This window comes from Pagrus pagrus (genome assembly GCF_965226575.1).
Source record: "Pagrus pagrus genome assembly, chromosome: 6".
NCBI classification, from domain to species: domain Eukaryota; kingdom Metazoa; phylum Chordata; class Actinopteri; order Spariformes; family Sparidae; genus Pagrus; species Pagrus pagrus.
In genome coordinates, this window is record NC_140190.1 from 12,671,665 (window position 1) to 12,689,469 (window position 17,805).

Consider the following 17,805-nt stretch of genomic DNA (forward strand, 5'->3'; position numbering starts at 1 on the left):
GACAAAACAGCTAAAAAAATGAATGATTGTTTGTTTGGTGGTTTATTTGTTATGAACTCAGTAACTTTGCTTATTTAAGTGTTGAGATGATGATAATAATTGAGGAATATTATTCAGTTTGTACGTTTTAATTGTTGAGCTTAAAGGGGCTTAAAGTAGTTTTGGAGAATTCAAACTCAGAATTTTAATATTTACATTATTAGTGAGGTAATGATACAAACTCATACATATTTATCTTTTCCATAACTGAATAAACAAGCTGTTCTCTGAGGAAAATAAAGTCCCCAGAACAGTGTTTGAGGCTAGAGAGGTGGTGGCAGGGTCCGCCACATATAAACAAAGTAAAACAGTATGAAACAGTATAATTTCTGACAAAACTATTGGACTATTTTTTTATATTTATTTACATGTAAACAGGAATCTGATGATGTGGATGGAGCGATAAGATAAGATGATCATTTATTGCTCTATATACTGATATTATGTAGTAAAAAAATATATGCAGATACATTTTTTGCAATGATTTCTCAATTGTGATTATTAAACACTTGTGACAAAGATACTGTATGTAACAGAGTGAGGATATTAACAGTTTAACAATAATCATGTCTAAAAAGAGATCAGTGCTCTGAAACATTCAACTTCACTAGGAATTGTAATAATTTTAAATTACCCAAGCATATTTTTCTGCAAAGTTTTCATATTGGACAACATATACACTGATACTGATATATCTGTGATTGGCCAAAAGCATCCGGCTCTAATAATTAGAGAAGAGTCAAATAATCAAATAAGAAAAGGACATTAACTTATAAACTGTTGTTTTTTTGTTTGTTCTTTAAGTCCAGTTGCTGAAAAATAAATTGGTTTGGCTCTGATGCAGCATGTCATCTGCAAAGAAACTAACTAAAGTTATCAAAATGTAGAGGAGTGGATGTATGAAGTTGCGGAAAATGGAAATACACAAGTATACGTAACACAAACTGCATTTAAAGGTGCACTATGTAGTTTTGGAAATTCAAACTCAGAAAGGTAATATTTACAATAGTATAAGGTTATAATACAAACTGAAAAATAGTTATGTGATATCTCTACACATAAACAAGCCGTCCTCGAGGCGAATAAAGTCCCCGGATCACAGTTTGAGACTAGAAAGGTGGCAACTTAGTAGAGTCCTGCAAACGTACAAAAGAATGAAAGTGTGTTTTCCTCTGAGGACAGTTAGTTCATTTGTTTAGTGTGTGTGTGTGTGTGTGTGTGTGTGTGTGACGGGGAGGGGACGTGTTGAGGAGAACTAATGGCTCGTGGCTGTGTGGGAAAACAGAGGAGGAGCAAACAGCGTGAACCTGAGAACAGCAGCAGCAGCAGCAGCAGAGTCAGTCTGGAGTTTAAAAGGAAGCAAACCTCCTGTTTCACTCAGTGTGTTTCACTCAGGAGCCGCTGGAGAGTGAAGCTGCTCCAACAAGGACAAAGACAGAGAGGGAGGACATAAAACTGACAGAACCATGTTCTCCTTCACGTTTCTCCTCCTCCTTGTTCCACATGTGTTGCTGTCCTCGAGACGTGAGTACCAAACTTTAGTCGACAGGCAGACGTCCTGCTGTAGGTCTCCGCGTTTCTAAAGATTATGTCAGTGTTTTAGACTGAGCTGCTGTATGGAGGCTGCAAACAAACAAAAACAAATTCACCATATCAAACAGTTGTTTGACTTAATTAAAATCAGCAGGAAGGGTGACTCTTCTTCACCTGCCCAGGTGTCATTATCACCCCACCTATAATAATTATGCCAGGTAACCACAGCAGGTAGATTTTCAAGTTTAAGCTCCGGTGCTTTTATATACACAGCTAATTTATACAGGGAATCAGCAGAGAAAGTGTAGTCGGATATAATAACTGAATGGGAATGTCTGTTATTTGTATAATGTAATGAATTAAAAACCTGTCATAGCAAGAAACTGCAAGGTAAATTTATTATCTTTTTTCTAAAACACAAGAGTTTAAAAAACAAAACTAGGGTTGAGTCCTTCCTCCTTCAGTCCCAGAAAAAAACAGAACTGACATCAACACAAAAAATTATAAAAACTCAAGAGGAGTGAGCAGATTTTTAAGACCGATATCATCATGACATGTTTAAGAAAATCATATCTACAGATCAGCCAATATATATATATATATTAAGTATTAACATTTGCAATATTGAGTGTGTATGTTGTGCTATGTGTAGTGTGTGTACTGTTATGTACTTTCGTTGTACTTCGGGAGAAGCAAAAGGAAAATTTCCCCTGAGGTGGGCAATAAAGTTAATCTAATCTAATCTAATCTAATATAATATAATATAATAATAATATTAGCAAGAAAAAAAAGTCAGCTTGTGTATCAGCCAGACTAATTTAGCGGTCTATCTCTAGTAACAATGAAGTATTGCTCAAAAGGAACCACTAAGTCGAGAAACATAAAGAGGCATAGCTTTAATAGAAGTATGGAAAAATCTCTGATGGATGACAAATATATAAATGAAGCATAGCGCAAATTCATGCAGGACACGGAAGTCATAAGCCCCCGCTGTAGTCAGCTACAGCTACATTGCACTCCCTGGAGTGACTTAGCATGCTGCTCGTTAATGGTTTTAATCAATGAGGAGAGTGTTCCTAAATGAAATATATATGATGGTATGTGTCATTGTATCTCTCAACCATAATGCTTATATATGCAGTAAACCTTTGATTAGATTGCACCGTAACCAACTAATGAAATAATATCAATAAAAAACACAAATCATAATTGTAGCAGTTTCCACTAAAGTAAATCTAGACGCCGTGACACCACGTTAATGCGAGAGGAATCATTAGATGTGATTGTGTACCTAATGGGGGATTACGCTGAGAACAAGCCTATTAGACATGGTGGTGATGCAGCTGATGAGACAAATGGAAATAAACCGTGTTCATCGGCGCTGTCGCATGAAAGAACTCCAAGACTGAGGCAACGATGTGCGTGGAGCTTTTTGTCATGTGTGATGAAAACAGACACATGTAACGCTGCTCTGGCACGTCGATACAGTTTTCATCACCATCTCTCTGCATCTGTCTTCATGTCAGATGAATCCAGTGAGGCTGGAGACAGCGCAGTAGCACACATGTTGGAAAGCTTGTCCAACTGCCCACCTGGAGCAGGCACGCTTAATAAACCTCCACACATTAACCCTCATATCTGTGTGAAGAAGGAGCCCAGTGGTAACATTCAAACACACTGCAGAGGGTTTCTCAGGGGCATCAATCATAAAGGCAAACCTAAAGTCTAAGAGAGGTCGAGGTATGGAAAAGCATTCAAGGATTTTACCGACAAACCAGGGTGACCTTTCTGACTGATCCCACCGAGGCTCCATAAATCCACTTCATTACCGGGTCATAAATATGTGCAGAGCTCCGGCTCTGTTGTGCTGCAGTGCTGCTGCTGCTGCTGCTGCTGCTGTACTCCTCCTCCTCCTCCTCCTCCTCCTCCTCCTCCTCCTCACACAAACACAAAGTTTTCTTACAGTTGTGCAAGAAATGTGGACACACTGCAACGTTTCTTGTTGGAAACAGTGTGTTTAAACGCATAGAGGTCAATGTTTTGGCCAATAAACTCTGTCGTGCATGAAAGTAGGGATGCAACAGGAAAATATCACAGTTTGGCGCTGCATGGTATCACACGGATATTCAAATTAATATTATCAGTCACAATGATCCTTAATGGAATGAAAACAAACAGGTTTTTTGCTCGAACAAACGCTTTATTATAATTTCACAGAATATTTTCCAGAGGATGCTGCATCAGAGCCAAATTCTTTGCAATTTTATATTAATAAATTGGCAATCGGACACAAAAAAAACCAATACCAATAATCAGTGTATCCAGGTATCCTGTGATGAAGAATATTCACTTACAGAAATCAATGAAGGTGTGACATGAAGAAAAGTAAAGGCACACTGAAATGTGTTTGTGTGTGTGTCCACCCCCCCAGACGTCGCAGTGATCTCCCCTCAGGATCCCGTCCTGCGTATCGGCTCCAGTCTGACAGCCACCTGCACTCTGAGCCCCGAGCTCGGCCTCGACTCCAGCACGTTGTACTGGACCCTGAACGGGATGCGTCTGTCCAGCAGCACCTACAGCGTGCTGAGCCCCGACACCCTGAGCGTCACCCTTCACGACCTGGACGGCTCCCAGCAGCAGTCTGGAGACAACCTGGTGTGTCATGGAGCTGATGGACACGTCCTGGCCGGTTCGTGTCTCTACGTGGGCAGTAAGTGGAGGCTTCTCTGTCTCTTCAACTTAATTATTATTGTTTCATTGTCTTTTTTCTCTTCATAAATGTGTGTGTGCTCTCCAGTGCCTCCAGAAAAGCCAGTTAATTTAACGTGTTGGTCCCGCAACACGAAGGACTTGAGCTGCAGGTGGAGCCCGGGGGGCCGTGGTGAGACCCACATCCGAACCACTTACACCCTCAAGTACAAATTGAGGTGAGCGCCCCAGACCTGCTGCAGCTCACAGGTGATCACCTCGTCCAACACCGCTCAGGTAGACTAGCAGTAAATGCTTAAGTGCATTAGTTTATCATCTGAGACACATCAGAGGCTGCAGTGTGTCGTGTGTCTTGTGTAGAAACAGTTGAAGATGATCATTCGGTGTTTCAGAGGCAAACGTCAGAGTTTATTTTGGTCGCTGTGTTTCTGTCCAGGTGGTACGGGACAGAGAGGGAGTGTGAAGACGACGTCACAGGGAAGCAGCGGTACTCCTGCCACATCCCCCGCAACCTGGCCCTCTTCACCCCGTATGAGATCTGGGTGGAGGCAGCCAATCAGCTGGGCTCTGCCACCTCTGACATCACCACCCTCGACATCCTCGATGTAGGTGGGTGAATCAAACACAAGTATTACCTTCTCTCTTCTGTCCTGTCCACTCATTTCTGGTCATTTCCTTGTCTTTTTTGTTTTCTTTTTCTTTTTCTTTTCTTCCCTTCATTCACTGTTTCCTTTCCTTTCCTTTCCTTTCTTAATTTCCTTTCATGTCCCATCCTGCCTTTCCTCTCCGGTCTTTTTTTTGTCCTTTCCTTCATTCCCCTGTCCTTTCCTTTAGTTTTCCTCTCCTCTCCTCTCCTCTCCTCTCCTCTCCTCTCCTCTGTTTGACTATTGTTTGTCTGTAGATCTCCTACATATGGCTAACACACGTCTCTGGAGGAGAGGGGATTTATTTTTATGGTTTGTTCCCTCCAACCCGCTGCTGTAACAACATTATAGGTTCAGGCTGAAACTCTCAAAGATAAACTGTTTTGCTGTAAAAGTTAACCGCACTTCAGATGCCTCTCAGGTTAACGAGACCTATAGCAGGTATTCCTTACAATTTCCCCAGTGCTAACGTAATATTGTTGTGTTGTGGCCACACTTTGAAAGCGGTGTTTGTCGTCCGTCCCTGAGCTTCCTCTACCTCCGTAAATCACTGTATGATGAATTGTACAGCCTCAATAACAGAAACTACAAGCTCACAGAGTATATTTCCTCTTTGTCTCTCGAGCTGAATGCGACAGCACAAATGAAGTACGCCGGCATCACAGAGCAGCCGCAGATGATGTCTGAAGGTTACCAGCAGGAAACTCTTTACAAGACATTTAATAAGCTCCTTTCTTTGCCTCTCGTGCTGTCGTCTCCTTTATCTTTCCCTCCGTCTTTCTCTCCTTCAAAGCACTTGATTTGTTTGCATCCTTTATTGCCGCAGGTAAAATGTTTTGTTTCATACTAACTGATGAAGTACAGATTGAACTTAAACAAAGCCAGTCTGCACAGGAGGAGAACTTTATCTGTCAGCTGAGTTTTTATATATTCAAATGACAAAAATATATTAAACTATAAAAAATAATTTCTGGGAACAAATTTTACGGGTCCAGACATTTCATATTAAGTAGGTGATTATTCCCGAGCAACATATTTGAAATGAATCTCACCTAACTCACCTGAAAATTATTGAAAATTACCCCAATATTATTAAATATTAATATTCTGCCATTTTCCAGGCCCTCGGCAGGCCACTTACATGAAGTGAGCCGTGCAGCTTCACTTACAACTAGTTTCTGCATAACTATAAATAGTAAGTTCAAGTAATTCACTCACACACACACAGTTATTATACGCAGATACTGAAATGATTAGAAATACTGACTTTTTTCCCCTGCATTTAATTCATTTGCTAATATATGCATCTCAAAATGTAAAATAAGTGACAATTTATGGTCATTTACGGAAGCCCTAAAGGGCCATGCATTCATACATTTTATTTCCTCCGTTTTCTCGTGATAACGAGTTAATTTCATTTGTTTTCTCGAGATCTCGAGTTATTATCTCGGAATAACAACTGCCGTTTTCCTGAGATAACGGGATAATTTTCTTGAAATCTCGAGATAACGAAACTTTGCTTTCCCGAGATAACGATCTTGAGAAAACAAAACGATAGTGTAGTATATTAAATCATTGCAGGAAACATCATTCAGCGTAGCAATGTCAGAGGAGCAGGAGCATGTCGATCACCGCATCACATATCTTTTCAATCAAGGCCTGACACAGGCTGAAATAGCATTATGCCTTGCTATTACAGATAATATACACATTAGTGTGTGTAATCTAAAAAGATGGTTAGCATGGCTTCAGCTATATTGGCAGCCTGATGTGAGGCTGATGTCGTCGTTAACTACATAGCTGACCGGCTACGAGGTCCCGGGCATCTCCATGGATACCAGATGATGACTGAGAGACTAACTGACATGCCATGCCACTTGTGTGTGATGGAAATCTCATGCCTATCATATCACAGTCATTATCTCGAAATCTCGAATTAATTATACCATTATCTCAGGAAAACAAAGTTTCGTTATCTCGAGATCTCGAGAAAATTATCCCGTTATCTCGTGAAAACGGCATTTGTTATTTCGAGATAATAACTCCAGATCTCAAGAAAACAAATGAAATTTGGTTAATTATCACGGGAAAACAGAGGAAATAAAATGCATGAATGCATGGCCCTTTAGGGCTTCGGTAGTCGTTAACTGTAAGTTAATTGACATTTAGAAGAACTGTTCCTCAGTTGGACTGATCTGACCTGCAGAAGTCGAACAGAAACCAGATGGAGGTTTCCTGGAAATGTCTGTTTTTCAGTATCTGTTTTCATGATGGATTTTACTGACTGGCCTTTTTTTTTGTTTTTATTCACTGCATTCAGGAAATTGATATCCTTTTAGAGAGACTCGCTTGCTTTCCTTCCAATGAGGAACTGAAATTAAGGAATCTTGCACAAAAAACATTAAAAAACATAGAAATAAATAAATAAATAAATAAATAAAGACTAATTTAAACTTGTATAAGAAACAGATGGCATCCTCACTGTAAAGAATGATGTCATTTGATGTTTGTCTTCCCTCAGTGTTACAGCGTTCACTGTTGGTTTCACATCTCTTTTAAGGTCAAACCTCTTTGCATTCTGTGTCATTTCCACATGAACTTTACATCTGCTGTATACAACTTTTTAAACACTTGTCCTTGTCCGTGCAGTGACTACAGACCCTCCTGCCAGCGTGCAGGTGAGTCGTGTCGGCCACCTCGAGGACCAGCTGACGGTCCGCTGGGCCAGCCCCCCCGAGCTCAAGGACGTCCTGTTCCAGGCCAAATATCAGATACGCTACAGACTGGAGGACAGCACTGAATGGAAGGTGGTCCACACACACAAACCTGCAGACTAACACACTTCCTCTGCAGCTATGACACCTCTGAGACAGGTGTTGAAGTATTTGAGGTGCAGCGCTGAAGTTGCTCCTGCTGCAGCTGTCGCCTCTTGCATATAAAGCAAATAACACTTGTGTAAAAGCCTCGACTGGTGCTTTTGAGTCTTTGCTGGCAGATTTTTGAAAGCTGGCTTTGATCCAAATGTGCAGTAGTGGAGCAGTTCAGAGACATCACTCCTTCAAACTGCTTCTTTGAGGTTTTCTGCCCACAGCGTCTTGCTATGTGTTCTCTGCTGTGCAGGTACACACCACGTCTTTTAATATCTGGATTCATTATTGAATGAGAGGACTGAGTAAATAATGTGGGAATATATTTAAAGCCACGTTCAAAATTAAAGCAAAACAAAGTTTAAAATATTAACAGTAAAGAAAAGATGCTGCAAATATTTCTGTTTAGTTGAAGTAAACAAGAACTGACCCTCTTACTAGTGTTAATGTTGGCAGCCATTTTAGATTTAGTCATAGACTTTTAATTGGTCTAAATGTTTTCTCTTTAAAGGAGCAATGTGTAAGATAAGGCCAACATTTAAGTTTAAAACATTTGCAAAATGAACTAACATCATTGACAGCATGTGAAGAAACAACAGTGTTAATGTGAAGTCAAAGATGTGTATGTATTGTGTTGTAGAGATGAAGTTAGCATGCTAACCAGCTAGCCCTGGCCTGTTCCTGTCTTGAAATACCACTTTGACAAACTCTAGGGCCGCTAGCACCACAGCTAACTGAGACATTAGCTAATGGTAGCTAACTACAGCTAATGATAGCTAGCAAAGAGCGGCGATTGTCGGTTACTCTGGTGATATTCTGCCCCCTATGTTTTTGTAAAAACATTTTAATTCTGGCCATATTCTACGAACTACGCCTTTAATGTAATTGAATTCGGCTAAACGGTGTTGAAATTCGTAAAGCAACATTTCACTCTCTAAACACTTTTACTTAAACAGTTAAACTAGGTTCCAGCCAGGCTAACGTAGCTTGTTAGCAAATTAGCCACAAGTTGACGTAGCCGACTGCCCAGTAACACTGATTTAGCGTTAGCAAATATATATGCTTATTTAATATTAGGACTTAAAGTTGGCTAACTTGTTGCGGTATTAAGAGCAGGGTGGTACGACTTCAAGTCTCCCTTTACTGCATTTCATGGGGTTTCCTTTCCACCGAATTATAAATTAAACGTGTCCATAAATCTCTTTTTTGTGTCATGTAGTTGTCATTAACTTTCTATCAGTTTGGGACAGCATCACCTTGGATTCTGGGAATCTGCACACGTCAATCGATGACATTGTTGCATTGTTAATATTCTGACAGACGGGCCAGAAAGTTGGGGAATTTTTTGGGGAAACATACCAATATATCAAATATGTATTTTCCAGCTCATCAGCTTCCTGTCTTTGTCATGGAAAAAGATCGTTGATGAACATTTTTCATCCTTGTTTTCGCTAACGGATTTAACACTGCCTCTCACAGGTGGTAGACGACGTAGGTAACCAGACGTCGTGTAGGCTGGCAGGCCTCCAGCCCGGGACTGTCTATTTTGTCCAGGTGAGGTGCAATCCAGTGGGCATCTACGGCTCCAGAAAGGCCGGCATCTGGAGTGACTGGAGCCACCCGGCTGCCGCCTCCACACCGAGCAGTGGTGAGTCCTTTGCCATGAGATAGTTTATAGAAGACTGTATGAACAAAGCAGTGCCTGTCTCTTCTGGTCATTCAATACAAAAACCACCAAATGTTTAAAAGCAGAACTGTCTGTCCTTTCAATGGCTTTTAAAATGCTTCCCAACTGTCTGTGATGCCCACAAATCTCTCTAATAATCAACCTTTCATCACCAATTAAAGCCAGAAAAACAACGTCGTTATCCTCGTTTCAACATCCTGAACAAGAAGATCCAAACCGCATGTGACCCAGGAGGAACCAAACATCAATAGGCTACATACCTTGATAGAGATCTCTCAGCAGAGGATTAGAAGGAACTGCAGAGAGCCAGGGGGACATTTGATAGATTTTGGATGTCGGCTTCAAAGATTGATCAAGTTAAAAAGCTGGTTGTCTGTCCGCGGCGCACACAGGGCCTATAAAGTTTGAGTGGAAGCAGGTTTGGGAGCAGGAGGAGCAGATAATGAGTTACATTGGTCGTGTGGTATTTACTCTACAGAGGCAGGAAGTCGTTATCGGGCTCTGTTGTTCGCCATGAAGAAGTGATTGTCGCAGACTTTCAGTAGCATCCAGTAAGTGTGGTACATCACCTCCACATTAAAAAAAGAAACATTTCTCTTTAAATGAAAGGTGGTTGACCAACCGCCATCCTAACAATACAAGTTATATGGACCCTAAGATAACAACACTTGCTTCAGATTTAACTTAGACAGAAGGATTTGCCCCAAAGGATTACGCTGCAGCGGTGACGACCTGCCAGCTGAGGCTCGACCAATTCCTAAGTCTGACTCATTTAAACATCAAAACATGTGAATATTGGGCCCAGGTTTAAAAAATACCAGAACTCCCCTTTAATTCATTTCAAAATGTTAATCCACTCATTCCAGAGAGATCTGGATACTAATAAAAAATAAACAACAATATGATTTTTAAAACATGTCAAACTATAAAAACAGCCAAATAGATAAATTAGTTAAAAGCAGCTCTATATTTTTTTTAAAGTAGCATGAGGGTATCTGTTTTATTAGATTTTTCTCTTTTTTATGGGATTGGAGTTGATTTTCCCTCCTCTGTGAAAACGCTGACTGCGCGAATAAGTGCCGAAAACATGTCAATCACATTGATGCTGACACATCACACGGCGAGCATCTACACACCACCTCGTACCAACACTTGTCCCGACTATAACCTTGATGCTGTTCTCTCACCCTCCCTCCCCTCCTCCCTTACCTCTTCCTTTCCTCCCTCACACTCTCTCTTTTGTCTCTCCTCTCCTCTCCTCCTCACCCCCCTCCCTCTCCCTCTCCCTCTCCCTCCCTTCCCAGAGCGGCTGCAGAGCGGCTCCTGTGATCCCAAGCCCGGCGAGCAGAACTCCACCCTGCGGCGGGAACTCAAGCAGTTCTTCGGCTGGGTCCGCAAGCACGCGTACGGCTGCAGCGGCATGTCGATCAAACTGTACGACCAGTGGAGGGTGTGGCTGCAGAAAACGCACAGAACGCGCAACCAGGTAGGTAAGCACAATCTCCCTCTGTCTCCGTCTCTGTCTCTCTTTTCATAATCTCTGCCGAGCCACTCTCACCAAACACAAACAGCCACTGCTGCATTGAAGTCCCGAGCTGAATTTCTGACCCTGCCTTTGTTATGCCATGTGGTCAGCATTTTATTTTTTTCTGTTCACAAACACAAAGAGGACTGATCTCTCTTGAACTGGCTCTGGGAAGTTTCAGTCCAGACTTTATGATCAGGTAAAATGTGCGGTTTTGCCTTTACTGGCCCAGAAGCGAAGGCATAAAAGTAGATATGCACTCGGATTTTATTACATATTTTAACGACGGAGACGAGGACCACATCAAAGAGAGGCGAGCATGTAAATGTAATCAACGGCCCGCTGTAAATGTGCTCCTTTTGTGTTTTGTTTTTCTCATGGCGTGAGGAGCCCCCTTCACAAAAACAACTGGGGCCAAATGGCACGCAGAGCCCCGGCATCGTCTGAGCGAGAGCAGCCACATCCTCCTCTGCTTCAGTCCTCGAACTCACAGAAACCTTCGCTCCACCTGACTCAATTAGTTCAGCAGTCTGCAGGTTTTTGTGTTTCATAGGGCACACGCTGTCTCCTGAATAATGTCTTTGTTCACAAACTGTGACAGGCTCCCATTGATTACCCTGAGAGGTAAGGAAGCAGGGGGAGGGCAGGAGAGCAGTACCTCGAGAATAAGAAAGAGATGATGCAAAGAAAGAGAAGAGGGGATGAGATTAATGTGACAGCCAGATGGAGAAATTAGAAATTACGTGGTATCTCCTGCTTGAATTATCCCAGTATGAACCATCTGCTTTTGTCTTTTCAGATTCTGCAAGACGATAATTCATAGCAGCGCCGCCCGGCACCACTGTGGTGTTTTAATTCAAGAACAGCATCAAGAAACACTGACAGTTAACTGGCCCCGAGGGGCCCGGCTGTGCGAGAGGTCCAACGCCCTCAGCCTGACTGCAGTGCTTGGTCACAGTCTTGAGTTTAAAGGGCCCGGGTGGAAGATAAGTGAAGACAATGCAGCCCTTTTTCTGCCTTTTCCGCTGACTGTTAGATCTGTTTGCACAAATACGTAGGCCCTCAGTAACTGCACTTTTATTGTGGGGGAGAGAAGTTATTGTAACAGAATGTACAAAACAACCCCGACCCGCCTGTTCCAGGTTAAGACATGTTTTGTTGTAAAACTGTGGACTCTGAATGAGATTACAGGGTTATGATTGTTATGTATCTCCACATCCATTACTGTTGGAAATGGTTCTGTGCAGGGCTGCAACTAATGACTGTTTTCTTATATTAGATTACAACGGACACAATTTGTCTTACAAAAAGAACAAATACGACTCCAAGTGCCTCAAAACACACCTCTTTAAAACTGCCTGCAACTTTTAACCCTCTCTTTTGATGTGTCCCTTTATGTTTTCTTTTTGTTTGTTTCTTTGTGAAGCGTCTTTTAAGTATTTTGAAAAGCGCTATATAAGTTAAATGTATTATTATTATTATTATTATTATTATTAACCCCTGCCACATGTTGAGGGTGTCAAGTGTCGCTTTCAGGTCCTACAGCAACATCTTTAAACCATCTTGTTAACCTGTTATTTTAAATGTAGACCAACCGAGTACATATAAGTTTAACAGTAAACAGTAAAGATTGATGAAGGTACATCCAGGTACTAAACATACTCAACTGTTATTACAGGGCTGGACTTAGGAAGGGTCAATAAACAATTGTTTCATCAATAAAATGTCCAAAAAATAGTGAAAAACACAAGTAATCACTTCCTGAATGCTGAGTTGACACCTTCGAATCTTTTGTTTTGTCTGACCAAAATTCAAAGATATTCAATTTATGATTGCATAAATCCAAAGAAGCAAAATAAACTACCACCGATTAATGTTTGGCATTTGGTAACAACAAAGAAATGAAACGCTTATCAAACAAAATTGGCAAACGGCAGATCATTTTTCTTTCCATCGATGAATCTATTGTTTCAGCTCTTGTTCAGTGAAACCGAATAAGCTGTCTGAATGCAGTAATCTCGCACCATACATGCAGTAAAATCAGATAGTCCTGAACTGCAGCGGCGTTGGTTGTATAGCAGTGATTGAATATCTATAAAACATGGCTCACTACGTGTAACTTGTATATGACCGTCCTGAGTCTGTGTTTGAAGACGCTTTTCATACCGTTTATATTTTTATAACTGCATATTTAAAGAATGTTTTTAATCTAAGTTATATTCTTTTACTGTACCAATAATTCCTCTGACAAATACTGTGTATAACGTATAAAACAGTCAAACTTGTTTCTGAAAGTCTCTTTTATTAAAATATACAGTTTATCGAATAAACAAAGATCGCTGGATGAGCCTCTAAGAATTATTTACACAAGTCTTCACAGCATAAAAAACAAACGGAAATAAAGATGGTTTCTTGTTTTGTTTTGTTTTTTTGCTGATGCATACATTAATTCAAACGCATGCCTGCAGATAGAAACACACAGAGCCACAATGTGAAAAGCCCCCTGGGTGGAAGAAGACTGCAGCAGCGAGCAGGGTGGGGCCGCAGGGGGATCAATAAGTGCAGCCCGAGGAGTCCAAGATGGAAGTTGCAGCAGAGTGGAGTTGATCTGTCAGCTCGGCTGTCTGGTGATGTGAGAGGGCGGCTGCGGGTCTCCTGGGAGCCACCTGTCAATCAGACTCCTCAGAGTCATACTTAAAGTCCTGCATGATCTCACTCAGAGCCTCTTTGTTCTTGATGATTCTAGACAACAAATGAGCCCAGAAAACACAACAAATTAGTGATGACATGACAGTTTTAACAAACAAAGGAAAGTCTGTTAAATTAGGAGGAGACAGGAAGTGCTGCAGCAGACAGCAGGCTGATAGTGAGTGAGTGGATCGGTCAGCAGGGAGCTCACGCAGTAAACTGAGGGGAGGTAATAGCTGCTCTTACTCGTGCTTGATCTCCTGAATCTTTTCTTGACAGTCTTCGTCCTCCGGGTGATCCTGGGCCCGCTGCCTGGCCAGCTGCAGCTTGGCTGTCTGTTGAGAAGGCACATCAGATAAGATTTATGCAAACCATTCATCAGTGGAGGATGGAGACGAGACAGACGATGAACTCGAAGATAATAGGAGCTTTATGACGTTACTGGCAGAAAGGAAGTTAAGTAAATGCTATAAAAAGGGAGTGTATTTATATGAAAAGTGCTGCATATCGCCTCTGAACACCAGATGTGACTGTTCAAGAATGTGGGAAGCACTGAAGCGTCGACATTTTAACACCAGGCTCACTCAAAACATGATGAACATCACAGACAGACTGCAGCTTTCATGAAAGCAGGACCATTTGAAAGAATGCATCATCACTGAATGATTTTAATTTAACTGAAATTAGTGTTTGTTGTGCAGGCGGCACAGAAAAGCCCCGAATAATCTTATCAGCAGCATTGTGGACTTTTCACCTTCATAAATGTTGTTTGTTTAAAACATTTATGCTGCCAGAATAAAAAGTCCCTTAGTCCCCAACATTACAGCAGTAAAAACAAACTGTGCTTGCACAAAAACTCTGCCTCCCTGTGGTGAAACAGAGGAGCTGCATCAAATGAAACGATATTCATGGTAATTAATATGGGAATAAGTTCAAAACATCGTTAGTAAACAATAGAGATTCTTGTAAAAGATTATAAACCAATACTGATAGTTAGTAATACAGTTAAATAAAACATTGAAAAAATATTAATTTAACTAATTTGTTTTAATTAATTAATTTTAATTTAATCCTCCAATACACTGGTCATATAAACCGTACATATAACAAAAGAAAACAATCGTAAATTAGGAATATTATTCACCTTTTAAAGACGATTTGAGTAATTGTGATTTTGACTCAACTCACTGTTGCAACTTGACACAACGTGTCGACTTGAGACACGATGACTCAAATGACTTGTACGTCATACGTCAGTATTTCACTCTTTAAAAGTGATGGGGAGGAAATATTTTTGATGGAGAATAAAAAAAGGTTTATAGATTAATAAAATTTAAAGTCTTCTACATTTTTTTCTTTCCAGTTTAAGATGTTTGAGTGTGTGTGTATTTATCATTTGTCTGTATCTAGAAATCGGCTGATTATATAAGATTATATAAATTTCTTGGGCTCTTGATTGCTCCAAAATTTCAGCAACATTATAATAAAAAAGCAAAATCACAATAGAGAAATAATTTAAAAAGTGTAAAGAGGAGTAAATGCTGACATCAGACAACAACAAATAAGATAAATTTAGGAAAATAAGTAAATTACAATAAAACAAAAATAGAAAAGGTAGAATATGTAATAATATTGAGAAGTAATAAAAGGTAATAAAGTGTATATTAGGAATATTGTACCTGACAATGTAAAAGTGCTATTTTATTTAATACTGACAAGTATAACTGCGTATGATATTCACTTTCATATTGCACATTATATTGTAAATACAGTATTATATCACCTTCACCTTCTACTTGTAGGTGAACCAGTGTACGCCCAATTTACTGTTAAAGCATTTACACATTTTTTGTTATAAAAATGTTCCTTATCTTGTAAACCGCAATCTTGTGGCCTCCATATAAAATCGGTACAGAGAGCGTTTACCTACCAGGTCAAGTTTCTGCTTCTCTTTGCTCTGCAGCTTTTCTATGTGCTCAGAAAGGTCTGGCCTGTCGAAGTCGTGGTGCAGCTTCCCCTTGATCTGCAGCACTTCATTGGAGATGCCAACGAAGGCCTGAGTTATCTCGTGGACCAGCTGCCTGTAGTGGTCGAAGTCATAGTGGGGCCCCGTCCTCAAGTAGGCCTCGTGCCCTCTGGAGGCAGCAGAAACATCACCAAGAAATACACAAGCAGAAATGAACGAGGCGTATAATAACATGTCTCTGTGTCTGAAATCAAGAAAAATTATCCCTGGATGAAATAACAGTGACAGTGTAGTAGATTATATCCAAACTTACTCTTCAAAGAGATTATAGGTCTCCACCCGCTCTGACTGAAGGTGATAAAACCTCTGGATCAGGGCTTTAAAGTCTGTAGGGACCTACAGGAAGGAAATCACCTTTAGACAAATTTAACACATGACATCTAGTGAGGGATGATATATGAGAGACTTAACAGAATATGAATAAATCCAAGAGGGATTACTACTATTATCATTGCTGTGGTTCAAATCATATGTGTGAAAAAATATAGTTAGGCTGAATATCATGAAATCTTTGCAAATATCATGACTTTATTGTGTTTTTGCCTTTGAACACACTCAGCACTTTCTTCCTGTTAGAGCTCTCATAACCTGTGCAGTTGATGTACTGACTTGACTAGTTGTTATTAGTGTTAATCAAGGGGAAATAATACAAAGGCTTATTACATGAATAATCTGATTTAACTACAGTAAAGTCTCAGGTACCAGGCAGCTCACTGACTCTGCTTGAAACACTACAACTTCAGCTTTGGTAGCCAAGTTACCATTAGCTTAGCTTAGCTTAGCACGTGTAGAAGTGGCAGTTTTAAGGCTCGCAGACATTAAACTGTTGTATAAAATGTCAGATACTCACCATGATAACCTGCCGGGGAATTGTGTCGCTGAGTTTCAGTAGTTTATAACACAGACATGTTAATATTTTGTGAACACAGGACGTTGTCTCTCGTCAGTGTGTGAATCAGCAGCCTGCACTGCCCTGCTACCCGGAAGTGACGATGCTGCGCTGTGTGTACCGTTGGATTTCAAAATAAAGGTTCTCATGTACTGTAACAACAGACCTCCACTGTTCCTTCTGTAGCCTCCATTGACAAGAGACAGACTGTCTTGTTTAATGAATGAGTTCAAACACAACTCTATGTTTAAACGAAATGTTTGTGACCAGCCTTAGTGCTACATGTGTAATAACACGTCCTGTGTGCGACAGTTTACCAAGATTAACCCAGAGCATCTTGAGTGTTAAAGGAGACATATAATGCTCATTTTCAGAGTCATAATTTCATGTTGGGTTACTACTACAATACGTTTTCATGCTTTAACGCTCAAAAAAAGCATTATTTTCTCAAACTGTTAAGTGCTGCAACACTGTATTTCCCCTCTGTCTGAAACGCTCTGTTTTAGCTCCTGTCTCTTTAAGGCTCCTGTCCTGAATACCCAGTCGGATCTGATTGGTCAGCTCACACACGCCTGACCCAGCACTGCTGACACCAAAAGAGTTGCTGTGCTAAAATCAATTATTACGAGCCAAACTAGACATAAATCATGTAACTGTGTGACATGGTGACATGACAAGACACAGAATTAAAGTGAGACCACTGACTTTGACCTTTTTAACTTTCAAGATCTTCTATATGCACAAGAACAAAAACACTGAAGGAAAAAAAAACAAAAACGCATAATAGGTCTCCCTTAAAAAATATAATACAGGTGATTACAGAAACTGTATTCACAATTAAGATAAATAGTATTGGTCAAAATAAAGCAATTATGAACAAAAAGTCTCTTCGTACACAGATCCAAAATCAATATTTTACACATTTGCATGCTTGTAGCTCCTTCAAATGTTTGTTGTTTGTTTGCTGTAGTCATCTACAAATTATAAGGAGCAGAGTAAGGTTTAAATAAGTTCATATAATTGTTCCATAAGGTCAAATGAATGAAGAAGTGAATACTAGGAGTAGACAGATTATCAGCCCTGGCTGATAATTGGCACTGATATTGGCATTTTTCCGTTTATTGGTATCAGATTACTGATAAAATAAACTAATCTAAAAATGTGCTGCTTTGGCTCTGATGCAACATCCTCTCACACA

At 40.4% G+C, this 17,805-nt stretch overlaps 2 protein-coding genes across 2 annotated transcripts; one reads left to right on the forward strand and one right to left on the reverse strand.

Annotated features, from left to right (window-relative positions):
* Positions 1–1,337: 1,337 nt before the first annotated feature.
* On the forward strand, positions 1,338–13,289 carry crlf1b (cytokine receptor-like factor 1b). The gene is made up of 8 exons (XM_084355964.1): positions 1,338–1,563; positions 4,004–4,282; positions 4,370–4,499; positions 4,718–4,890; positions 7,575–7,732; positions 9,272–9,440; positions 10,784–10,965; positions 11,804–13,289. Exons 1-8 carry the CDS (start codon positions 1,506–1,508, stop codon positions 11,825–11,827), a joined length of 1,173 nt encoding a protein of 390 aa, XP_084212090.1. The 5' UTR covers positions 1,338–1,505; the 3' UTR covers positions 11,828–13,289.
* Positions 13,287–16,710, reverse strand: rex1bd (required for excision 1-B domain containing). Its single transcript, XM_084355963.1, has 5 exons — positions 16,569–16,710; positions 15,972–16,054; positions 15,623–15,827; positions 13,939–14,027; positions 13,287–13,746 (listed from the first exon to the last, which is right to left on the reverse strand). Exons 1-5 carry the CDS (start codon positions 16,569–16,571, stop codon positions 13,674–13,676), a joined length of 453 nt encoding a protein of 150 aa, XP_084212089.1. The 5' UTR covers positions 16,572–16,710; the 3' UTR covers positions 13,287–13,673.
* Positions 16,711–17,805: the final 1,095 nt, after the last annotated feature.

What these genes read in the sequence shown, in the direction of transcription:
- crlf1b (XM_084355964.1), top strand. Translation starts at nt 1,506, where the DNA reads ATGTTCTCCTTCACGTTTCTCCTCCTCCTTGTTCCACATGTGTTGCTG. An exon ending in TTCGTGTCTCTACGTGGGCA is followed by an intron (nt 4,283 to 4,369) that starts GTAAGTGGAGGC and finishes TGTGCTCTCCAG; the next exon opens with TGCCTCCAGAAAAGCCAGTT. An exon ending in CGCCTCCACACCGAGCAGTG is followed by an intron (nt 9,441 to 10,783) that starts GTGAGTCCTTTG and finishes CTCCCTTCCCAG; the next exon opens with AGCGGCTGCAGAGCGGCTCC.
- rex1bd (XM_084355963.1), bottom strand. An exon ending in AGAAGCAGAAACTTGACCTG is followed by an intron (nt 14,028 to 15,622) that starts GTAGGTAAACGC and finishes CCTTCTCAACAG; the next exon opens with ACAGCCAAGCTGCAGCTGGC. An exon ending in ATTCAGGAGATCAAGCACGA is followed by an intron (nt 13,747 to 13,938) that starts GTAAGAGCAGCT and finishes TTTGTTGTCTAG; the next exon opens with AATCATCAAGAACAAAGAGG.